At 45.2% G+C, this 21,202-nt stretch overlaps 1 protein-coding gene across 1 annotated transcript in view; it reads left to right on the top strand.

Annotated features, from left to right (window-relative positions):
- LOC139656169 (E3 ubiquitin-protein ligase rnf213-alpha-like) overlaps window positions 1-21,202 on the top strand; it is a 59,396-nt gene that overhangs the window by 28,733 nt on the left and 9,461 nt on the right. Inside the window, 19 exon segments of the mRNA XM_071533672.1 lie at window positions 363-463; window positions 575-754; window positions 911-1,056; window positions 1,219-1,321; window positions 1,802-1,916; window positions 9,568-9,775; window positions 10,392-10,582; window positions 11,488-11,610; window positions 11,886-11,996; window positions 12,876-13,118; window positions 15,423-15,510; window positions 15,905-15,939; window positions 16,125-16,228; window positions 17,168-17,324; window positions 17,921-18,095; window positions 19,227-19,315; window positions 19,930-20,181; window positions 20,658-20,787; window positions 20,968-21,048. Coding sequence (XP_071389773.1) covers window positions 363-463; window positions 575-754; window positions 911-1,056; window positions 1,219-1,321; window positions 1,802-1,916; window positions 9,568-9,775; window positions 10,392-10,582; window positions 11,488-11,610; window positions 11,886-11,996; window positions 12,876-13,118; window positions 15,423-15,510; window positions 15,905-15,939; window positions 16,125-16,228; window positions 17,168-17,324; window positions 17,921-18,095; window positions 19,227-19,315; window positions 19,930-20,181; window positions 20,658-20,787; window positions 20,968-21,048 — 2,632 coding nt within the window.

The following is a 21,202-nucleotide window of genomic DNA, read 5'->3' as shown; positions in this document are numbered from 1 at the left end:
GAAACACATTATTTCTTTGGCATGCAAAAGGTCAAATTTAAAGATAATGAATATTGGCACAAAATATCAGCTGTTAGCATCTTCAATACAAAAATATTTGTATCGGCCTTCAAAAACCCATATCGGTCAAACCCTATTCAAAATGATGTGAAAATATCATTTTTATACAATTATCTATATTATGTAATCTCTGTAAATATCTGTACAACTGCATTTTGTTGATGTCCTGGAAAAACAATACTTAGTAATGCGCATGTTTTCACTCATGATGTATTTGCGGACAACATCAACTTTTACCTAAAGTCTGTCAAAATATCACTGCATTATTATAATTTCATATACTATATTTTCATATGTCTAAGGTTCTGGGTGGAAACTCTGATTTACAATCAGAGAAAGCTTTTCAAGCAGTGATTAAGTTACTGAAGTCTTGCAAGCAAGGAGCGAGCGAACAGCTTTGCAAGTAAGAGCCTATTAATATGCTTTTATTGTTTTTTTTTGTTTAAATCAAATACTCAAGAACATTCTTTAGCTGTATTTGAATTTGATGCAGTTTGCTCACATTTTGATAAAGGTTTGGACTCCAGTGTGTGGTGTGCATGAGAGAACCTCAGGATCCAGTGCAGCTGCCCTGCCTTCATGTCTGCTGCTCAGCCTGCATCAGAGGAAGCCTTGATGCAGGACACACTTCCTGTCCCATGTGCAGACAACAGATCCCACAGAACTTTAACCCAGAAGTCTCTGAAGATGTCAGGTGAGATTTATTTTTGTTTGTGATGCTTTATTAACCCTCCAGAGGTGAAATTGTCCTTTCTCTTTTTCTGGTGTCAACAGGTGGAATTGTTAATTCAATGTACTTTCACTGACTCCAATTGTCCAATTTTCTCACCTGTTTTTTGTGACTCTGCAGGGCTTCTATCAAGAAAAATGCAGAATTCAGCAGGCGTTGCAATGGTTTCTTCATAGACCTGGTCTCCACTGTGTGCTTCAAGGACAACACCCCACCAACAGGGGGCGTCATCACCCACCTGTTGTCGTATCTGATGGTTGAGACAGGTACCACTTCCTACTCCATCATGAAACATAGCTAACAGTAAAATCTCTCATGCTTTATTTAAGGTAAAGATTGATGCTAAATCTCATCATAGTTTAAATCTTGCTTTTAAGGTGTCTCGTCGCATTTTACTATTATTGATGCTGTGTTAACTTTTACACCAGAACATAATCAGATTCACACCAAGGATCTGTCGCCCTTCGACGAGTCCCTGGACAAGAACCCAGTGGTGCGATCTGTGATTCTCAAACTGCTGCTGAAGTTCAGGTGGGTGAAGCAGAAACTGCTGAATTCATACAATCAAAGATTAATAGAACAGCTATTGAATTCCTGTCTGGTCTTATCAATTGATATTTACATGTATGGTATATGTTGTGGCAGTTTATGATTTGTTGCTTTTTTTGCTACATGTTTTTACTGTTTTTATTCAGTGTTTTTATTGTTTTGATTATGTGTTTTAATTGTGTAGAATTTATTATTATTGAAATGTAATGAATAGAATTAATATTATTGTGGATCAGATATTTGTCAATGTAGAGAGCTCTCAGGCAATTCAGTTCTTAAAAGCAGTGATACAGAGAGCAACTTTGGTGGCAACATTACCCAGAGAGTTGCCATAGCATTGCTCCTTTAATCACATAGGAGGATTAGGTTGTGAGGAAACATTAAGCCCCTCCGGCTCACTTTGTTGGATGCTCATCTGCATTGTACCTAGTGTATCACCAACCTTACTCTACTGTGTTTCAGCTTTGATGAAGTCGAGAAATATTTGCAACAGCATTTGTCATCTGTTGAAGACAGCAGAATTGTGGATGAGGGAGATAAAGCAGAGCTCTATGCCTTGTACATCAACTGCCTGGAGGTAAAGTCTGTTTCAAACTAAGATCTTTAACTTCTAAAAGCCAAAGCACCGTCATATTATCTGTTTCATAAAGGCATACAGAGACTTTCATCCATAAATAAGCATAAAGTTTTATGGTTACGCTTTAGGCTCATCTTAGTCTGGGTCCTACGTACATATGGGATTATTTAACCCTTTATGAGCCAAGGTGCAACCAGAGGTTCTCTTGGACATCTCAGGTCTTTTCTAAAGATCGAAGGTGACCGGACCCTTCAGCTGTGGAGAGCCCTGCTTAAGGAACTTTGGCTGGCAATCATGTATTAAATTACTACACATTTTTACATGCAGGCAAATATTTAGGGGTTCAAGCCCCGAATGGGGCTGAAACCCTCTTGTTTTTGTGCTGGTTTATTATTGTTCATCGACGTTGGCGCAAATTCCCGTGAGTTGGTACATTGCAGAGATATCAAATTTGGCCCAATGACAGATATTGGTAACCATTACTAGGTCCAGAAAAATTAACCCAATCCGCCTGAAGGTGGCTCTATAATCAAAGGTTTTACGTTAAAGGCCATAACATCCACACCGTAAGTCCGATTTTCACAAAACATGGTCCACATTATACAGGTGACCATACTCTACAACTTTGCAATTTGGAACCTCAAGGTGTGCCTGGAAAGTTTTTGAGATATTTTGAAAGTTTTGAAAAACACATTTGTAACATCTCCTCCTACACCGTTTGACCGATCACCACCGAAATTTTTATGTATCATCTACAGACCTATCTCATTAAAAGTTGTTAAAAGGTTGTTGATATCTACTGTCGTTTTGAAGATGTTAATTTTTAAATTTGAGAGAGAGCGTGGCCTGTCAGCTAAATTGTCGTAATTTCATGACCGAGTGTCCAATCATCACAAAACTTTATGAATATGTTCAGATATCATCAATGACCATGTGTGCACAGCTGTTTTAATCTTGAACAGTAGGGGGCGCCACAAATGCGAAAATTTTATATCTCGTAATCGGCTACATGGATTTGTACGAAATTTGGTTTGCACGATCTAGGGTCATGACTCAGTCGATGCATAAAATTTGGTAATGATTGATTAAAGTGGGTGTGGCTTATTACAACAAATCTAAATTTCTAGACATTTCACATTCCAAAATTCAAAAAATCTAAATAAATCACCCGACGACCCTCCATATCCTAGAGAACTGAAATTTTTTCAGCACATCCACTGAATTGTGACAAAAGGTTGCCTCACTGCAACCTATGGTCAATTCAGAAGTCTGTCACTATATTTTTCAAAATATGCAAAATCAATTAACATCTATATCTCCACAAGTCTATGGAGGACCACAAGTGTCACGGAAATAGTAATAAAGCATTTCATTAATTAATAACTAATTGTACAATAAAAATAGGCATTAATAAATTTGTTTACAAATTAATTCATTAATCTATGAATAAATAGACTAAATTACAAAGTAATTCATTATTTGATATTTTAATGGGCAAACTTCTCAGCCTCGTCTGGAATGGCATTTCAAACGTGTACCGAATTTTGTGCAATTCGACCAAAAGGGGGCACCGCAAATGCCAAAAATGGGCGTGGCCTAACACAAAAATGGCCGTAACTCCACACCCGTTGGTTCAATGATCATGAAACTTGGCAGATAATCTGCCAAGTTTCACGATCATTGAACCAACGGGAGGAGCTTGTGCCTGTCTTCTTATGAGAGATACCAGAATCATCTGAAGAAGAAGAAGGAGAACATTGACAAGCAAAAGGAAAGGAAACTGAGGGAAGCTGTAAAGGTCCTCTCAGCAGTTAGGGTAAGAAAAGTAAAGAAAGGTTCCACCTCTTCTGCTCCTGCTAAAGCCTCCTCCTCCTCATCCTCCACTCCTGGAGTCAGAGCCACTGCTGCTGCTAGAGCCTCCTCCACTCCTGGAGCCAGAGCCACTGCTGCTGCTAGAGCCTCCTTCTCCTCATCCTCCACTCCTGGAGTCAGAGCCACTGCACCTGCTACAGCCTCCTTCTCCTCATCCTCCACTCCTGGAGTCAGAGCCACTGCACCTGCTACAGCTTCCTCCTCCTGATCCCCCACTCCTGGAGTCAGAGCCACTGCACCTGCTACAGCCTCCTCCTCATCCTCCACTCCTGGAGTCAGAGCCACTGCTGCTGCTAGAGCCTCATCCACTCCTGGAGTCAGAGCCACTGCACCTGCTACAGCCTCCTCCTCCTCATCCTCCACTCCTGGAGCCAGAGCCACTGCTGCTGCTAGAGCCTCCTCCTCCTCATCCTCCACTCCTGGAGCCAGAGCCACTGCTGCTGCTAGAGCCTCCTTCTCCTCATCCTCCACTCCTGGAGTCAGAGCCACTGCACCTGCTACAGCTTCCTCCTCCTCATCCTCCACTCCTGGAGTCAGAGCCACTGCACCTGCTACAGCCTCCTCCTCATTCTCCACTCCTGGAGTCAGAGCCACTGCTGCTGCTAGAGCCTCCTCCTCCTCCTCCTCCACTCCTGGAGCCAGAGCCACTGCTGCTGCTAGAGCCTCCTTCTCCTCATCCTCCACTCCTGGAGTCAGAGCCACTGCACCTGCTACAGCCTCCTTCTCCTCATCCTCCACTCCTGGAGTCAGAGCCACTGCACCTGCTACAGCCTCCTCCTCATCCTCCACTCCTGGAGTCAGAGCCACTGCTGCTGCTGCAGCCTCCTCCTCATCCTCCACTCCTGGAGTCAGAGCCACTGCTGCTGCTGCAGCCTCCTCCTCATCCTCCACTCCTGGAGTCAGAGCCACTGCTGCTGCTGCAGCCTCCTCCTCATCCTCCACTGCTGGAGTCAGAGCCACTGCTGCTACTAGAGCCTCCTCCTCCTCCTCCACTCCTGGAGTCAGAGCCACTGCACCTGCTACAGCTTCCTCCTCCTCATCCTCCACTCCTGGAGTCAGAGCCACTGCACCTGCTACAGCCTCCTCCTCATCCTCCACTCCTGGAGTCAGAGCCACTGCTGCTGCTGCAGCCTCCTCCTCCTCCTCCACTCCTGGAGTCAGAGCCACTGCACCTGCTACAGCTTCCTCCTCCTCATCCTCCACTCCTGGAGTCAGAGCCACTGCACCTGCTACAGCTTCCTCCTCCTCATCCTCCACTCCTGGAGTCAGAGCCACTGCACCTGCTACAGCCTCCTCCTCATTCTCCACTCCTGGAGTCAGAGCCACTGCTGCTGCTAGAGCCTCCTCCTCCTCATCCTCCACTCCTGGAGCCAGAGCCACTGCTGCTGCTAGAGCCTCCTTCTCCTCATCCTCCACTCCTGGGGTCAGAGCCACTGCACCTGCTACAGCTTCCTCCTCCTCATCCTCCACTCCTGGAGTCAGAGCCACTGCTGCTGCTGCAGCCTCCTCCTCATCCTCCACTCCTGGAGTCAGAGCCACTGCACCTGCTACAGCTTCCTCCTCCTCATCCTCCACTCCTGGAGTCAGAGCCACTGCACCTGCTACAGCTTCCTCCTCCTCATCCTCCACTCCTGGAGTCAGAGCCACTGCACCTGCTACAGCTTCCTCCTCCTCATCCTCCACTCCTGGAGTCAGAGCCACTGCACCTGCTACAGCCTCCTCCTCATCCTCCACTCCTGGAGTCAGAGCCACTGCACCTGCTACAGCCTCCTCCTCATCCTCCACTCGTGGAGTCAGAGCCACTGCTGCTGCTGCAGCCTCCTCCTCATCCTCCACTCCTGGAGTCAGAGCCACTGCTGCTGCTGCAGCCTCTTCCCCATCCTCCACTCCTGGAGTCAGAGCCACTGCTGCTGCTACAGCCTCCTCCTCCTCATCCTCCACTGCTGGAGTCAGAGCCACTGCTGCTGCTAGAGCCTCCTCCTCCTCCTCCACTCCTGGAGTCAGAGCCACTGCACCTGCTACAGCTTCCTCCTCCTCATCCTCCACTCCTGGAGTCAGAGCCACTGCACCTGCTACAGCCTCCTCCTCATCCTCCACTCCTGGAGTCAGAGCCACTGCTGCTGCTGCAGCCTCCTCCTCCTCCTCCACTCCTGGAGTCAGAGCCACTGCTGCTGCTGCAGCCTCCTCCTCCTCCTCCACTCCTGGAGTCAGAGCCACTGCACCTGCTACAGCTTCCTCCTCCTCATCCTCCACTCCTGGAGTCAGAGCCACTGCACCTGCTACAGCCTCCTCCTCATCCTCCACTCCTGGAGTCAGAGCCACTGCTGCTGCTGCAGCCTCCTCCTCATCCTCCACTCCTGGAGTCAGAGCCACTGCACCTGCTACAGCTTCCTCCTCCTCATCCTCCACTCCTGGAGTCAGAGCCACTGCACCTGCTACAGCCTCCTCCTCATCCTCCACTCCTGGAGTCAGAGCCACTGCACCTGCTACAGCTTCCTCCTCCTCATCCTCCACTCCTGGAGTCAGAGCCACTGCTGCTGCTGCAGCCTCCTCCTCATCCTCCACTCCTGGAGTCAGAGCCACTGCACCTGCTACAGCTTCCTCCTCCTCATCCTCCACTCCTGGAGTCAGAGCCACTGCACCTGCTACAGCTTCCTCCTCCTCATCCTCCACTCCTGGAGTCAGAGCCACTGCACCTGCTACAGCCTCCTCCTCATTCTCCACTCCTGGAGTCAGAGCCACTGCTGCTGCTAGAGCCTCCTCCTCCTCATCCTCCACTCCTGGAGCCAGAGCCACTGCTGCTGCTAGAGCCTCCTTCTCCTCATCCTCCACTCCTGGGGTCAGAGCCACTGCACCTGCTACAGCTTCCTCCTCCTCATCCTCCACTCCTGGAGTCAGAGCCACTGCTGCTGCTGCAGCCTCCTCCTCATCCTCCACTCCTGGAGTCAGAGCCACTGCACCTGCTACAGCTTCCTCCTCCTCATCCTCCACTCCTGGAGTCAGAGCCACTGCACCTGCTACAGCCTCCTCCTCATTCTCCACTCCTGGAGTCAGAGCCACTGCTGCTGCTAGAGCCTCCTCCTCCACTCCTGGAGTCAGAGCCACTGCACCTGCTACAGCTTCCTCCTCCTCATCCTCCACTCCTGGAGTCAGAGCCACTGCACCTGCTACAGCCTCCTCCTCATCCTCCACTCCTGGAGTCAGAGCCACTGCTGCTGCTGCAGCCTCCTCCTCCTCCTCCACTCCTGGAGTCAGAGCCACTGCACCTGCTACAGCTTCCTCCTCCTCATCCTCCACTCCTGGAGTCAGAGCCACTGCACCTGCTACAGCCTCCTCCTCATCCTCCACTCCTGGAGTCAGAGCCACTGCTGCTGCTGCAGCCTCCTCCTCCTCCTCCACTCCTGGAGTCAGAGCCACTGCACCTGCTACAGCTTCCTCCTCCTCATCCTCCACTCCTGGAGTCAGAGCCACTGCACCTGCTACAGCCTCCTCCTCATCCTCCACTCCTGGAGTCAGAGCCACTGCTGCTGCTGCAGCCTCCTCCTCATCCTCCACTCCTGGAGTCAGAGCCACTGCACCTGCTACAGCTTCCTCCTCCTCATCCTCCACTCCTGGAGTCAGAGCCACTGCACCTGCTACAGCCTCCTCCTCATCCTCCACTCCTGGAGTCAGAGCCACTGCACCTGCTACAGCTTCCTCCTCCTCATCCTCCACTCCTGGAGTCAGAGCCACTGCTGCTGCTGCAGCCTCCTCCTCATCCTCCACTCCTGGAGTCAGAGCCACTGCACCTGCTACAGCTTCCTCCTCCTCATCCTCCACTCCTGGAGTCAGAGCCACTGCACCTGCTACAGCCTCCTCCTCATTCTCCACTCCTGGAGTCAGAGCCACTGCTGCTGCTAGAGCCTCCTCCTCCTCATCCTCCACTCCTGGAGCCAGAGCCACTGCTGCTGCTAGAGCCTCCTTCTCCTCATCCTCCACTCCTGGGGTCAGAGCCACTGCACCTGCTACAGCTTCCTCCTCCTCATCCTCCACTCCTGGAGTCAGAGCCACTGCACCTGCTACAGCCTCCTCCTCATCCTCCACTACTGGAGTCAGAGCCACTGCACCTGCTACAGCCTCTTCCTCATCCTCCACTCCTGGAGTCAGAGCCACTGCTGCTGCTGCAGCCTCCTCCTCATCCTCCACTCCTGGAGTCAGAGCCACTGCTGCTGCTGCAGCCTCCTCCTCATCCTCCACTCCTGGAGTCAGAGCCACTGCTGCTGCTGCAGCCTCCTCCTCATCCTCCACTCCTGGAGTCAGAGCCACTGCACCTGCTACAGCTTCCTCCTCCTCATCCTCCACTGCTGGAGTCAGAGCCACTGCTGCTGCTACAGCCTCCTCCTCATCCTCCACTCCTGGAGCCAGAGCCACTGCACCTGTAGCTAGTCCCACAGAAAAAACCCTGAAACGGGTATCAGGTGTAGCCAAGCTTCAGGCATATGGTTTCACTGCCAAAAAGCAGAAAAAGTGAAAAGCACAAGAATTGCACTTATTGTTCTTTAATGTGCTGTTAGTTTATTTTTTGTTTTTTTTCTGTTAAGAAAAAGAGATTCACTTAGAACAGAAACATTGTTTTGTTAGGTGTTATAATAAGATAAATAAAAACATATGCACTGAAAAGTTATGTAGATGGTTGATTATTTGTATGACTAAAAACAGTCAAGCCTTGCAAAAAGTATCAGTTTTATTTCATAGATTGAAAACAGCATTGAAATTACATTAAAGCAATTGGCAATAGAAAAGCTATTCAAAAGCATCTTCTTCCCTTAAAACGCTATTGGTCTCAAGTATGTAAATAAAGTGTAGGTTAAGCATGGGCTGGTGCTGAAATCTCATAATTGTACTTGTTTAGCAGGCGTTGAGGGCTAAGGGCGTGTACACACTGTCCACCTTTTTCTCAGCTGCCTCTGCCTTTATTACATGAAAACCTATGGGAAGCGACCGCACGGCGGAAAAAAAGCGGCCGCTCTAAAAAGGCGGTGCGGAACCCGCCTTTTCTAAAAAAAAAAAGCCAGACAGTGTGTACACTCGCTAATGTGGGGGCCTCCTCTGTAACTTGTTTTACAAATTGTAGATGGGGAATATGACTTGGCCTGAAAAAAACTTTTCAGTCAGAAGATTTTTTTTTGCTTTAATCCCTGCAGATATATCAAGGGATATATTTGGACCATGTCCTCAGAACCACTGACACTTTATTTGCAACGTCAGTACCATTCAGAAAAGACTTGAACCCCTTTCATGGCCGCTTGCGGCTATATTTGTTTTGTTAGTTGGTTTAATTATTTTTTTTTAGCAATTTTACTTTGGTTGTGTTTTCCTGTTTTCTTACTCTCAAATTTTGGTTTATACCCTCTTATAAAAAAAACCATTTAAAGACTTCTTAGCTTCTTGGATGAAAGATTTCGTCCACCTGTTGCTCCCACACTTGGGAAAGCCAAACCTGCGGCCAGATATGAGCAGCTGGAACTGAAGGTGATGTAAGTCCAGTGAGATGGTCTGTCGCGTGACTTGCTTGATATACATAAGAAAGATCCAGGAGAGCGACAACTATGATCTCCTTGCCTAGCTTAACTATACTGTAGAGTTGTATTCTTAAAGCTAAGATTTCCAAACCAACAGATTATAGAAAAGGTTAAACCAGATAGATGTGCCATTGACCTGCTGATGTTGTTTCCCTTTCTGCTGGCAGCCGATAGAGTCATTGATTACTTAATGCTCCTTTAACTTCTTTTCTGTCCAGGACTCCATGTGGGAGAAAATGCCCCAGGAAGGCAACAAGGCAGAAGAGCTGCAGCCGTTTTTCACTGAAGAGAGACAGTTCCTGCGCCACTTCCTGACCGCGGCTGCCCAGCCTCCTGCCCCAGTGTCTATTCAACACCTGCAGCACGTCGCAAGACTGCGTCTGTCCCTCACCATGGCCGCCCAGCTGATCAGTGACATGCTGTCTGGTGAGAGCCGCTGCTTTATTTTGATGTGAAATGTATGTTATACAGTATGTAGTGTGACCTGTTTACACTGCAATCAGTTTGTTGGCATATTTATTTAAATGGTACAGTTTGTCTTGCTGTTGCCATTCAGCCCACTGTTTTCAGAGTAAGGTAATGCATTGACAGAGTGGGGAATGAATGGTTGTTTTTAGGATTAGGGTTAGGGATTTAGGGTTTAGATTACAATGGTTTGAATGAATAATGAATTTACAAATAGCAATGACCAAATATAGTGAAACAGGCGATGGCAGTGGAAAATTAATTGAAGATAAATACACAACCAAAACGTCCATCTGTCAGCAGGCTGTTTTGGTGACAAGAATTCACCATTAAAAAAAAAATGATGCCTACTCATATGTGCGAAAGTAAAGCACTTGCTGAGCTGTTAATAAGATCAGAAATAATCTTAAGAGCTTTGCTGCTAAAGTAGTTTTGAGGATACTATAGTATTTTGGAATGAAACCCTTCATGTACTGTCAAACTCTGTATATTGTCAAAATCAGGAATTTTGTTCCAAAATGAGACATCCAGTCAGTATACAAAATGAAGACTCTCCTGGTCTGTGTTGCTCCAGCAGATAACAACGTCCCAGATGGAGCTGAAGAATTCCTGAACGCTGTGGTTGAATTTTGTGAGCGGAGTGGGAACGACTGGTACCGTGTTTACCTGATCCGCAAGCTCAGCGGCTCGCAGGGCGTCGAGTTCATTCAGACTCTGGTGAAGAAACCAGAGTTCAGCTGGCTTTTCCCTGCAGAGATCCATCAGCAGGTACACAGCCATTCAGTCATTATCATACTAGCATTTTCTGATTTCCGAGACAGTACCCAACCCTCAGATTTTTAATATACATACATAATGATGAATTAATAAGAAATGATGAAACTTCGTTGATCGACATAGGGAAAATAGATCATTGTAGCAACAAAAGTAATGAAGCGAAGCCTGTGAAGCCAGTTCAGGCAGACAACTCGAGTCGTGCTGCAAGACGCATAATACACACACTACTCATCGCAACTCATATTAAGCGCCCCCCTCGCAATAAGCCGGCCTATTTAAGCTATCAAATACACTGTACTCCATGACTAAAGTCTAATGCAGCAGTGAACCATAAAGCAGCTCTATTCAGCCAAAACCAAAACTTATTGCCTGTCATAACCATTTGTAAATATTATTAATATCGGTATGTGAGTTATCCTGACTGAATGGGCTGTTGGTCTTCTGCAGCTTACCTTTGGTCTGTTCTGGATACGCAGATTGTTTCCCCCTGGAAGCTTCTCATTAGAGGGATGGCCACACACAGTAGATTTCACTATGTAGTATATTCCTTCGATAGTTGGAGGTGCATAATAAGGGAATGGCCACACAGCGGCTAGTGCCTGGCCCACACATAGAAGGTTTCTCTAGAAGGTTTCACTAGATAGTATATTCCTCTCGATGATCGGAAGTGCCTTGTAGGGGAATGGCCACATGGCGGCTAGTGCCTGTTCCACACATAGAAGGTTCCTCATAACATTATAATGACCTTACTTGATCCTAAGATACATAGCTTGCATTTGGGATATTGGCGAGGCCACATGGTGGGAGCCACCAGGATATCTCATGAAAAACTTTAACATCCATGTGTTTGGGTAAATTGGAAAATGTCTTTTCCTACACCAACATGTTGTTGACAGAATGAAGATGGAGGCCACATGGACCAGTATCTTGTGTATGGAGAGGATTACAAGGCGGTGCGTGATGCTGTTGCCAAGGCAGCGGTGGAGGGCAATGTTGACGAGATAGAGGAAGTATGCGAGGTATTTTAATTTAATTTACCAAGCTTCCTACTGCTGCAAGTAAGCATGCATTATCTTTCATATTCTTGATCCATTCCTTCAATTCTTACAGTGTTTTATTTTTAACCTGTATTTTTAACACTACAGGCAGTATGTTTAACTTAATGGTTTCTTATCAACACTCCACAGTTGTTTCCCTAAACCTGATATCTGTTTCACAACAGTTTAGTAGAAACAGGGACATTGTTCAAATGCAGGGAAAGAATTGCTCAATGTTTTGTTTCGATTTGTTTTAGAAATGCACCGCTCCGCCAAGAAAACGGACGCTGTTCATCCTTCTGGCTCTTTTCAGAGAGGTTACAACCCTGTACAGATCTGCCAACACTGGCCTTCATCCCACCGCCGAGGTAAGAGCAATGAAGAAAAACACGTAGGTAGAAACTGAAGAAAATATTCTGTCAAAAATCTTCAGTAGAAGATAGAAGATCAGCACTATCACTGATCTCAGTCAGAAAAACGTATCATACAGGTAGGACTATATTCATAAATTGAAGTTGTGTCCACTAAGAAGAATGAAAGAGAAATGAATCCCTTATTAGTGGTATTGACTCATGGGCAACTAAAAGCTTGACTTAAACATCTGTGTTGCAGCAACCAGAAACATGCAACATTTTATGGAAACACTTTGACGCAAAAAGAAATTTTAATATTTCTTTAAAAGATGATTTTCTGAAGTAGGCTACACTCACTCTAAGGGTGCGTCCTGCAAACTAAGATAGGTATGTTGAGTTGAATTTGAGTAAATGAAAGGTACAAAAACAAATTCAAGTAAATTAAACAACTCCATAACCAAAGTGTACAAAGTAGAATGTGTGTACAAAGTACACAGGATGCAGTTCCAAATGTGGAGAGTTCAACCCATGGATTATGGTTAAAATTGTTAAAGCCATGCCCTGTGCAACTTAATCAAAGACTATTTAAAGTAGTTAGTTAGCATAGATCAAGTATGATGAATTACATCATACCGCAACTGCTTAACCCTCAGTCAAATTATTGGCAGTGTCTTGAAATTCCACAACAGTTTTGTTCAAAAATAGAGTACGGTCCAAAATTAGTTTTGAAAGCCAGAGATCTGTCCAAATAATGGCTGAGTCACTGGTATTGATCAACAACCCTATCAACCCCCCCCCCCAAATAAAAATATATACAGTATATACATTATGGTCATTTTGGGCTATGGGGCTGTAAAAATCTTATTTACTGCCACTTAATGTTTCTTCCATCAGCGATGTGACGCATTTGGAGAGCTCATCCAGGGCTCAAGGTACCTGCATCACAGAGAAGTGAGGGATTTTGCTGCAGCCTTGGTACACAACAGGTTGGGCGCTCTGAGCGTCCGGTCTGATCACAGTATTGTGGACAACACAGTGATAGAGCTGACCGTCCACCTGGCTGCTGTGCTGCTCACTGGGACTCACTATCTGCTGACGCCTCTGAAGCAGCTCGGCCTGTCTCCTGACAATATGCTGGTAAACACCTCTCATGTTCTCCTCTCTAAATGATTTCACTTCACACAGTGTAAACTGCTCTACAACCGAATCACAGCTGTGCTGATATACAGTATATCAGCACTCCCTTTTGTGTGATATTGCTTAAGTGTGACATATGATGGACTGTAGTCTATACATATGAAGGGTTTAATTCCAAAATTCAGAATATCTATTGTTACCTGATTTTATTGCTCAATCTTTAAAGAATACAACTGATCATATATTCTACCATTTTGTAAACAAAGGTCTTACAATTTACAATTTACAATTTCACATTTGGCAGACGCTTTTATCCAAAGCGACTTACACAAGCTTTTCATACAACACAAGCAAGGTTCTAGTTAGGAGAGAACAACGAGAGTAAGTGCTATAAAGCTAAGTTCTGGTCCAACAGGACATAGGTGCTACGAGGCAGTGCTACAAAGCAGTGCATAGAGGCAATGCATAGAGTGCATAGAGGCAAAACATTTATTTTTTATTTTTTTTGGTTTGGTTACACGGGCCATTAGGTGAGAAGGTATTCGCTAAAGAGCTGGGTCTTTAGCCTTTTCTTAAGGATTGAGAGGGACTCTGCGGATCGAATGGAGTTTGGTAACTCGTTCCACCACCGGGGAACCACAGAAGAGAAGAGTCTGGCTAGAGACTTGGGGCCGAGACTGTGGGGTCGTCTGGCGGGAACGATAGGAGGAGCTGGGTATAGTCAGCATATGAATGGTATGAGAAGCCATGTGAGCGGATCACTGCACCCAGTGAGGTGGTGTATATTGAAAAGAGAAGGTACCCCTGTGGACAAGCGGTGGGATTTAGACACATCCTCTCTCCAAGACACTCTAAAGGATTTCCCTGAGAGGTAGGACTCAAACCAGCAGAGAGCAAATCCTGAGAAGCCAAGCTCAGCGAGTGTGGAGAGGAGGATTTGGTGGTTAACCGTGTCAAAGGCGGCCGATCAAGGTCAAGTAACAGTAGGACAGAGGACTGACCGGCAGCTCTAGCTGATCGCAGTGTTTCCACTAGAGACAAGAGCGCAGTCTCAGTAGAGTGTCTGCGTTTGAAGCCAGACTGGTTAGGATCATACAGGCTGTTCTCAGAAAGGAATTCAGAGACTTGATTAAAGACCGCACGCTCAAGTGTCTTGGAAAGGAAGGTGAGTAGTGAAACCGGCCTGTAATTATCAACCTGAGATGGGCTGAGTGTAGGTTTTTTTAGCAGCAGGGTAACCCGCGCTTGCTTAAAAGCAGTGGGGAACACACCCGCTGAGATTGAGGAGTTAATGATGTGCGTGACTGCAGGGATAAGTGTGGGAGAGATGGCCTGCAGGAGGTTGGAGGGTATGGGGTCCAACGGACAGGTAGTGGGACGAGAGTCAAGCAGAAGTTTGGAGACTTGCTCAGGGAGATGGGAAAAAGACAGGAGTGAGGTCCTGTTAGCTGGTGGCAGCATACTGAGTTGGTCAGGCTCAGAGAACTGATTACTGATGGTAGAAACCTTATCAGTAAAGAAGGATGCGAAGAGGTCAGCCGTGAGCAAACTTGAGGGTGGAGGTGGTGGAGGTTTGAGGAGTGAATTAAAAGCTGAAAATAATTTCCGAGCGTCCTTGGCACTGCTGATTTTCTCCTGATAGTAAGTGGTCTTGGCACTTTTTAGATGGAAGGAGAATGCCGATAAGAGAGCTTGATTGTCAGTGAGGTCAGTGGGATCACTGGATTTGCGCCATTTTCTCTCAGCTGCTCTGAGTCCCGCCCGTTGCTCTCTGATGACACCGGTGAGCCATGGGCTAGTGGGGGTTTTACGAGCAGGTTTGGATGAGAGCGGGCAGAGATTGTCTAGAGAGACGGCTAGTGAGGAGCAGAGTGTATCTGTAGCCTCATTGACATGGAGTGAGGAGAACTCTTTATGAGGGGGCATGGTAGCCGAGACCTCATTGGAGAGCCAAGCCGGTGTGAGGGACCGGAGGTTCCGTCTGAAGGAGACCATTTGCGGCGGAACGTGAGGATGTTCCGGCAAGGAAACCATGAATTGAACAAAGAAGTGGTCTGACAGATGTAAGGGGGTGACAGTCAGGTTTGCCGTGGAACAGTTTCGAGTCACAATCAGATCAAGTGTATTGCCCGCTTTGTGTGTGGGAGCGGTGGAGACCAGTTTGAGGTCAAATAGGAGGACAGTAGTGAAAGGAAGTCAGCCGCTTGGGGTTTGTCTTAAAGTTACTCACAGCTTCAATAATAATCCATGATAAATGTTACTTTCATGCCAACTCGTCAGTTCTTGTTTTATTCAACCCAACAGCGGGCCTTTATACCCACAATGCCTGATGACATGCTGGCTGTTGCCCAGACAGTCATACAGCAAGACCATGGGCAGCTCACTTGGTATGGTAAGTATTATACTGTATATATGTAAACTACGATTGTCATGGTTTGCTGGAGCTTCACTTGACAGATAAATTGATTCTTAGTTTTGTCTATTAAGTGGTATTCATCTGTCTCTTAAATAGATTTTATTTTTCTAAAAAATGATTGGACAGTTTGTACTGTTCTGAGTCTGCAACAGCCTATGTTGATATATTGTATTAAATTGTTCTGTTAACACTATGTTCAAATCTTATTTTAAATTATAGCATGTTAAAAATTGTAAATTTCTGTATGTAGAGTCACTTAACCCTGGTCTGTACAGTCTATTTAAACACCTTGATTCTTAGTTGAGTTTATCTTCTGTGGCAGTGATTCAGGTGATCCAAGCTTAATTTAACTGGCTGATTTTTTTCACAGTGTGTCCAAACAATCACCCATGTTTTGTTGATGAGGTAAGTTAATGCTACTTTTTATTTATTTATTTATATATGGGTTAGGGTTTAGTCCATCAGACTGCATGCTTACGCAGGTCCAGTTGATGTATTTGTAGTGAAATGCAGAAGTGAAGTAATAAGACACAGTAAGAAGAGAAAGCAGTCTGACAGACTGAGCCAACTGATCTGATCTGGTCTTACAGTGCGGCCTGCCCACAGAGAGAGGCAGGTGTCTGGAGTGTGGAGAGGAGGTTGGAGGGGAGAATCATGCAGCCTTGCCTGGATTCAGGCCGATACAGCGACAGCAGTAAGTATCGTTTACGGCCAAGCTACAATGGAGCTACTGGGCATCAAGCTTCGAGTGAACGCTCCCTTTACAGTCAGCTGATCTGCTACGCTAGCTGCGTTGCGTCCGATGGCAGCAACTGGAGAGCATCCAGCATCAAGATTTACCTAGAGTGATGCTCTCACTCATTCCATATTGTGAAGGGGGAAAATGAACAAGGCGACACAGTGTTTCTGGTGGAATACTGCAGAATTATTTAGCATATTCAGAAGCCTACATGTAAATCCTAAGAAATGTTTACATTCAAATGGACTGTGTCTGGTGATTTGTTGTGTCCAATAGTAAGAAGGTCAAGGGTCAGAGGTCACAGAACCCAGACAACAGATGTGAGAAATATTATTGAATGATCATGGAGGATATATAGAGAAGTGCGAGTGGAAGACATACAAACCATGGAGAAAAAGCAGGGTTTTTTTTTCTTTTTTTCTTTTTTTTTTATCAAAGCTCAGTATTTTACTTGACTTACTTACAAGACTACAGCATCACATTTCCAGTGTTGGGGAAGCTCCTTTTAACTCCTTACGTCACATTGGAAGAAGCTGAACTGCAGCAAAGCTTCCGTCAAGGCAAATATAGTTTATCTAAAAATACTGAGAAAAACTAGTTCAAACTACTGTGTAAAAAAATCATATCTATATCTGCAATGTCATATTACACAAAATCACAACTGCAAAAAATTTTACTGATTTGGATGTTAACAAAACTGTATTTTACTTGAAATAAACTGCAATTTAATGTTGACTGTGTTTCTAATAGCGACACTCGGATTTTAATTGTAATTTTATAGCCAAATTTGAATGCAATGGTATCACCAAGCTGCTGCCAAATGTAATTCAACTACTACTTTACAACTACTCCCCAGCACTGTATATTGACTGATCCCATTATCTGTTGTTTTAGGGGAGATCGCACAAGGCCTGGCCACATCCTGGGAGACCCTCAGAGGAGAAACAACCCGGACACCATGGACACCAAAAACATGTCGCTCACCCCCTTCACTCTGGTCAGGCTGCTCACACATTTGGCGATGCTGCTGGGAGCCTCAGAGAAGGCCCAGGTAAGCAAATGAAGAGTTACTTTCCAAAATGAGATGTCCACTAGGGTCGTTGTGATGGGCGGTGTTCCCGGTGGCATACGGTCTTGTAGTCCACAGCGGTGTTGTTAGCCCCACACCGGGAATACTGTTATTTTGTAATCCAGAAAATAAAAGCACATATTCAGAGCTTCCATGTTCCATGCTTCCAAGTTAGGCAACTAAATGATAAATGCATATACTAACAACATACTGATCACTGATATCTGATCACTAATATGACGGATTAGGAGGAACAGGATGAATTATTTGTCCTTGCCTACAGTGACAGTAGTGTGTCCAGTAGAATCCAATGGTAAACAAGGGCAATATGCCTCTGCACTCACATGAACTCTCTGAGTGTTGAGCAGTGCTATAAATCTGTGATTAAAAAGTAAAGTGTTACTGTTTACAAATACGTTACTAACAGATGCGAGTTTGGAGCAAATTGTAGTTTCAGTTTTTAAGTGCTGCTGCCTCTGCTCCTGAATCCAACATTTCAACTGAATTGCAGATCAGTTTTCAAACCCGACAGTCAGATTGTCCCACCAGACCTCTCTCTCTTCTCTTTATCCCTTTAGTTTGTCCAGCAGATCATCCAGCCGCCTGTCCAGGATGTTCGCTTGTTTCTCGCCCAACACCTACTGAAGGACATGGATCAGCTGACCCAGGCCCTGGGGAGAGGAGCCGATGACACTGTTACTGCTGTCCACTTGATGCTCAGATCCTTGCTGGAGCCAGTACAGGCCAATCAATGTAAGCCCGCTTCCTATTCCAGTCACTTTTAACCTATAGTGCTTGATGTTAAAGCTGCACAAGGCAAGTTTTCTAGGTAAAAACACACCTGTCTTATCAGCCTAAACCATGAAGTGGGGCCGCAAAAGAGAAGAGTGTCCCATCCTTACTCCTTACTAATTGAGACGCCGTAGATTCACACTATTTGCACGAGTGAAATTGTGGTGGTGGGTATGGTCGCTGGCAGGGAAATCTCCACGCACAGGAAGTGATGAACTGAAATACAAAGGGTGAATATCAAATCCAAGAATGCCAAGTCGACACTCAACCGAAGGATTACACGGTCCCCAATGGGTGAGAAAATTTGGGCTTCTGAATCCCTTTCAAAACCCACTGGATCACCTCAAAAAGCATCATTATTACAGTTATAAGGTTTCCACCCAATAGCGATGTGTTGAGAAACTGCACCAGCCTCCTGTTCTTAGCAATGCTAGTGCAAGTCAATGTGGATTACAAACCATTTCTCCTAGAGTCACATATGAGTCAGTTCTACTGTTTGGTGATTTTGAGAGAACCGTAGGATAGGCTTCTTGAAATTCTGAACTTGTCCTTTAATACTGCTATCAATTTCTACTAGGGCTGGGCAATATATCGATATTATATCGATATCGTGATATGAGACTAGATATCGTCTTAGATTTTGGATATCGTAATATCGTGATATGGCATAAGTGTTGTCTTTTCCTGGTTTTAAAGGCTGCATGCGTTCTAGCTGTTCTATTATTTGCCTTTACCCACTTAGTCATTATATCCACATTACTGACGATTATTTATCAAAAATCTCATTGTGTAAATATTTTGTGAAAGATCCCTACAATATTGTCGCAATATCGATATCGAGGTATTTGGTCAAAAAGTATTGTGATATTTGATTTTGTCCATATCGCCCAGCCCTACTTACAACTGAACATTTAGCCCACTTCGTAGAAAATACCGAGATATATATTGTGTATCGCCATTCAGCCTAAAAATACAGAGATATGATTTTTGGTCCATATCGCCCAGCCCTAGTTTCTACATGTTTTTAGAGGTTACAGCATATACAGTACATGCTGTATTTCATCAAAGCGCTTTCTGTTTGACTTTATCTAGCTGGCTTTGATCCCTACCTATCAACCAAAGCATCCAGAAACACCTGGGACACAACTGTTGCTGCAGATATCATGACTCCTCAGCTGAAGGTAATGGATGGAAATATTGGCTGCCGTCTGCAATTGCCTTTTGCAAAATGTTTTTACACTCTGTCATAATTCCCCACTTGAATTACTGTAAAGCGTTGGTGATATACATATATGTTATGGTTTATGTGGAAAAATGGTCAATGCACACATCTACTGGTCAGTTTTACATTACCCCATGCTGTGGTACGTGTACACATGCACAGGTCAATCTGTATATTTACCAACGGTGTGGTACATGTATCGATGGACAAATTTGTACATTGGTACATTTACCAGCGATGTGGTAAATGTACAAATAGCTTGCCAGAAATTCCCACCGTTTATCTGCACATGGCCTGGTTCGTGTGAAAACTACTTACATTTGCTAGTTGGTTTGCAGATTATCCTCCGCACTTTTACAAATTGACCAGTATATGTGTACATTGACCGTTTTCCCACATAAACCGTAATATATATCTTACAAATATTTTAATGGTTTATTGTTTTTACAATTCACATCTACATGCCTAAAGCCGAAAACCTGCTAATGTCAATGCCAGTTTACCTACTGGGATCATTTAAAGTTGCGCAGTCCCCCGAGTCTGAATGTAAATTTTGTGTTTATGCCATCTCAGGATCTCGATCGACTCCTAAGGGAGGTCAACGCCACCATCAGGAATGACTCCAGGGTGGCTTCCAACTTCATGATGCGGGTGACCTCTGGTGACGACTGTCCCTTCCTGAGCTCCCTGCCTCGGGGCTCTCAGGTCCACAGCTCGGCTGTGTGGAGCTGCAGGGAGAGGCTGACCTTGCTCAGCCTCACACACATTGTGGAGCATAGTGACCAAAAGGAGACGCTGCCTCTGCTCTGGAGGTTCCTGCAGAAGGTGAACACCAGCACAGAGATCGCTCGCTAGTATTTTGCGTTGTTAAAGCGGTATTAGCTATGAAGCTATGATTTCACATAGCTTCTCTGACACAGTTTACGGAAAAAATAAGCGAAATACGGAAATAATACGGAAAGGAGTAAGCTAGCTAATAGAGCAGAGATCCAACAGAAACGTCAAGTGCATGCTAAATACTGGAATAATAAAACTGCTTTGTCATTTGCTTTTTTGACTTGAGAATGAGGCTTTTTAGCTTTTGTAGCTGAAATTAATTAGCACCGTCCTCTATCATTTAGCTAGAAATTTGGAATTCCAATGCAGGGGGGAGTTTTTGGTCCAAAATAAAGTACAGCCTTCAAAGTGAGTTGAAAGTTGAAAGTCAGAAATCTCAGCAGTAAACCGTAAACCGTCATTTTGTGTTACAGGGCAGTAAAATTTGTACTTATTACCTCATGAATTGTGTTTGCCTTTTTCAGGAGACTGAATTTCGTCAGGTTAAGTTCCTTCCAGATATCCTGACCCTACAGAGGAACTTGGTGAGAAAGTTCCAAAATGCATCTGACCAGATACTGGGCTCCATTGGAGAGTTCATTGAGAAGCAGACAGGTACAACTGGTATCTATGAGCAATACATAGATCTAATTTTGCATCATACATTGTGCACTGGGTGGGCAGAATTTGCATTATTGGAATTGTTCCATTTGTTCCTCATTCAAACCAAAATGATTCAGATAAAGTGAACAAATGGGACTGTAAATGTTTTCTCATTGAGTTTTCTTGTTACAGCACCAATGAGGATGTGGTATGAGAAACACATCCATATCTTCCTGAACACATGGAACCTGCTCAGAGTGTCTGTAACCAGCAGTGAGTACAGCAGTTACCCCCTTGTTTCCCTCCTTAAAAGCCTACCAATCAAGCCAGTCACAATGAATAAAATGTCATTCGTCCTTAATACTACATTCACCCTGTGTACTTCCAAATGCATCAAAAATTGAATGCTTACTTTCTCATTGTACTG

Source organism: Centroberyx affinis, unplaced genomic scaffold, assembly GCF_046629955.1.
Source record: "Centroberyx affinis isolate AG114_WGS23_722 - 3 ecotype Tasmania unplaced genomic scaffold, CSIRO-AGI_Caff_v1 ptg002398l_1, whole genome shotgun sequence".
In the NCBI taxonomy this organism is placed as follows: domain Eukaryota; kingdom Metazoa; phylum Chordata; class Actinopteri; order Beryciformes; family Berycidae; genus Centroberyx; species Centroberyx affinis.
Note: the sequence above shows the minus strand (reverse complement) of the source record. Positions and strands in the feature narration are given on the sequence as shown.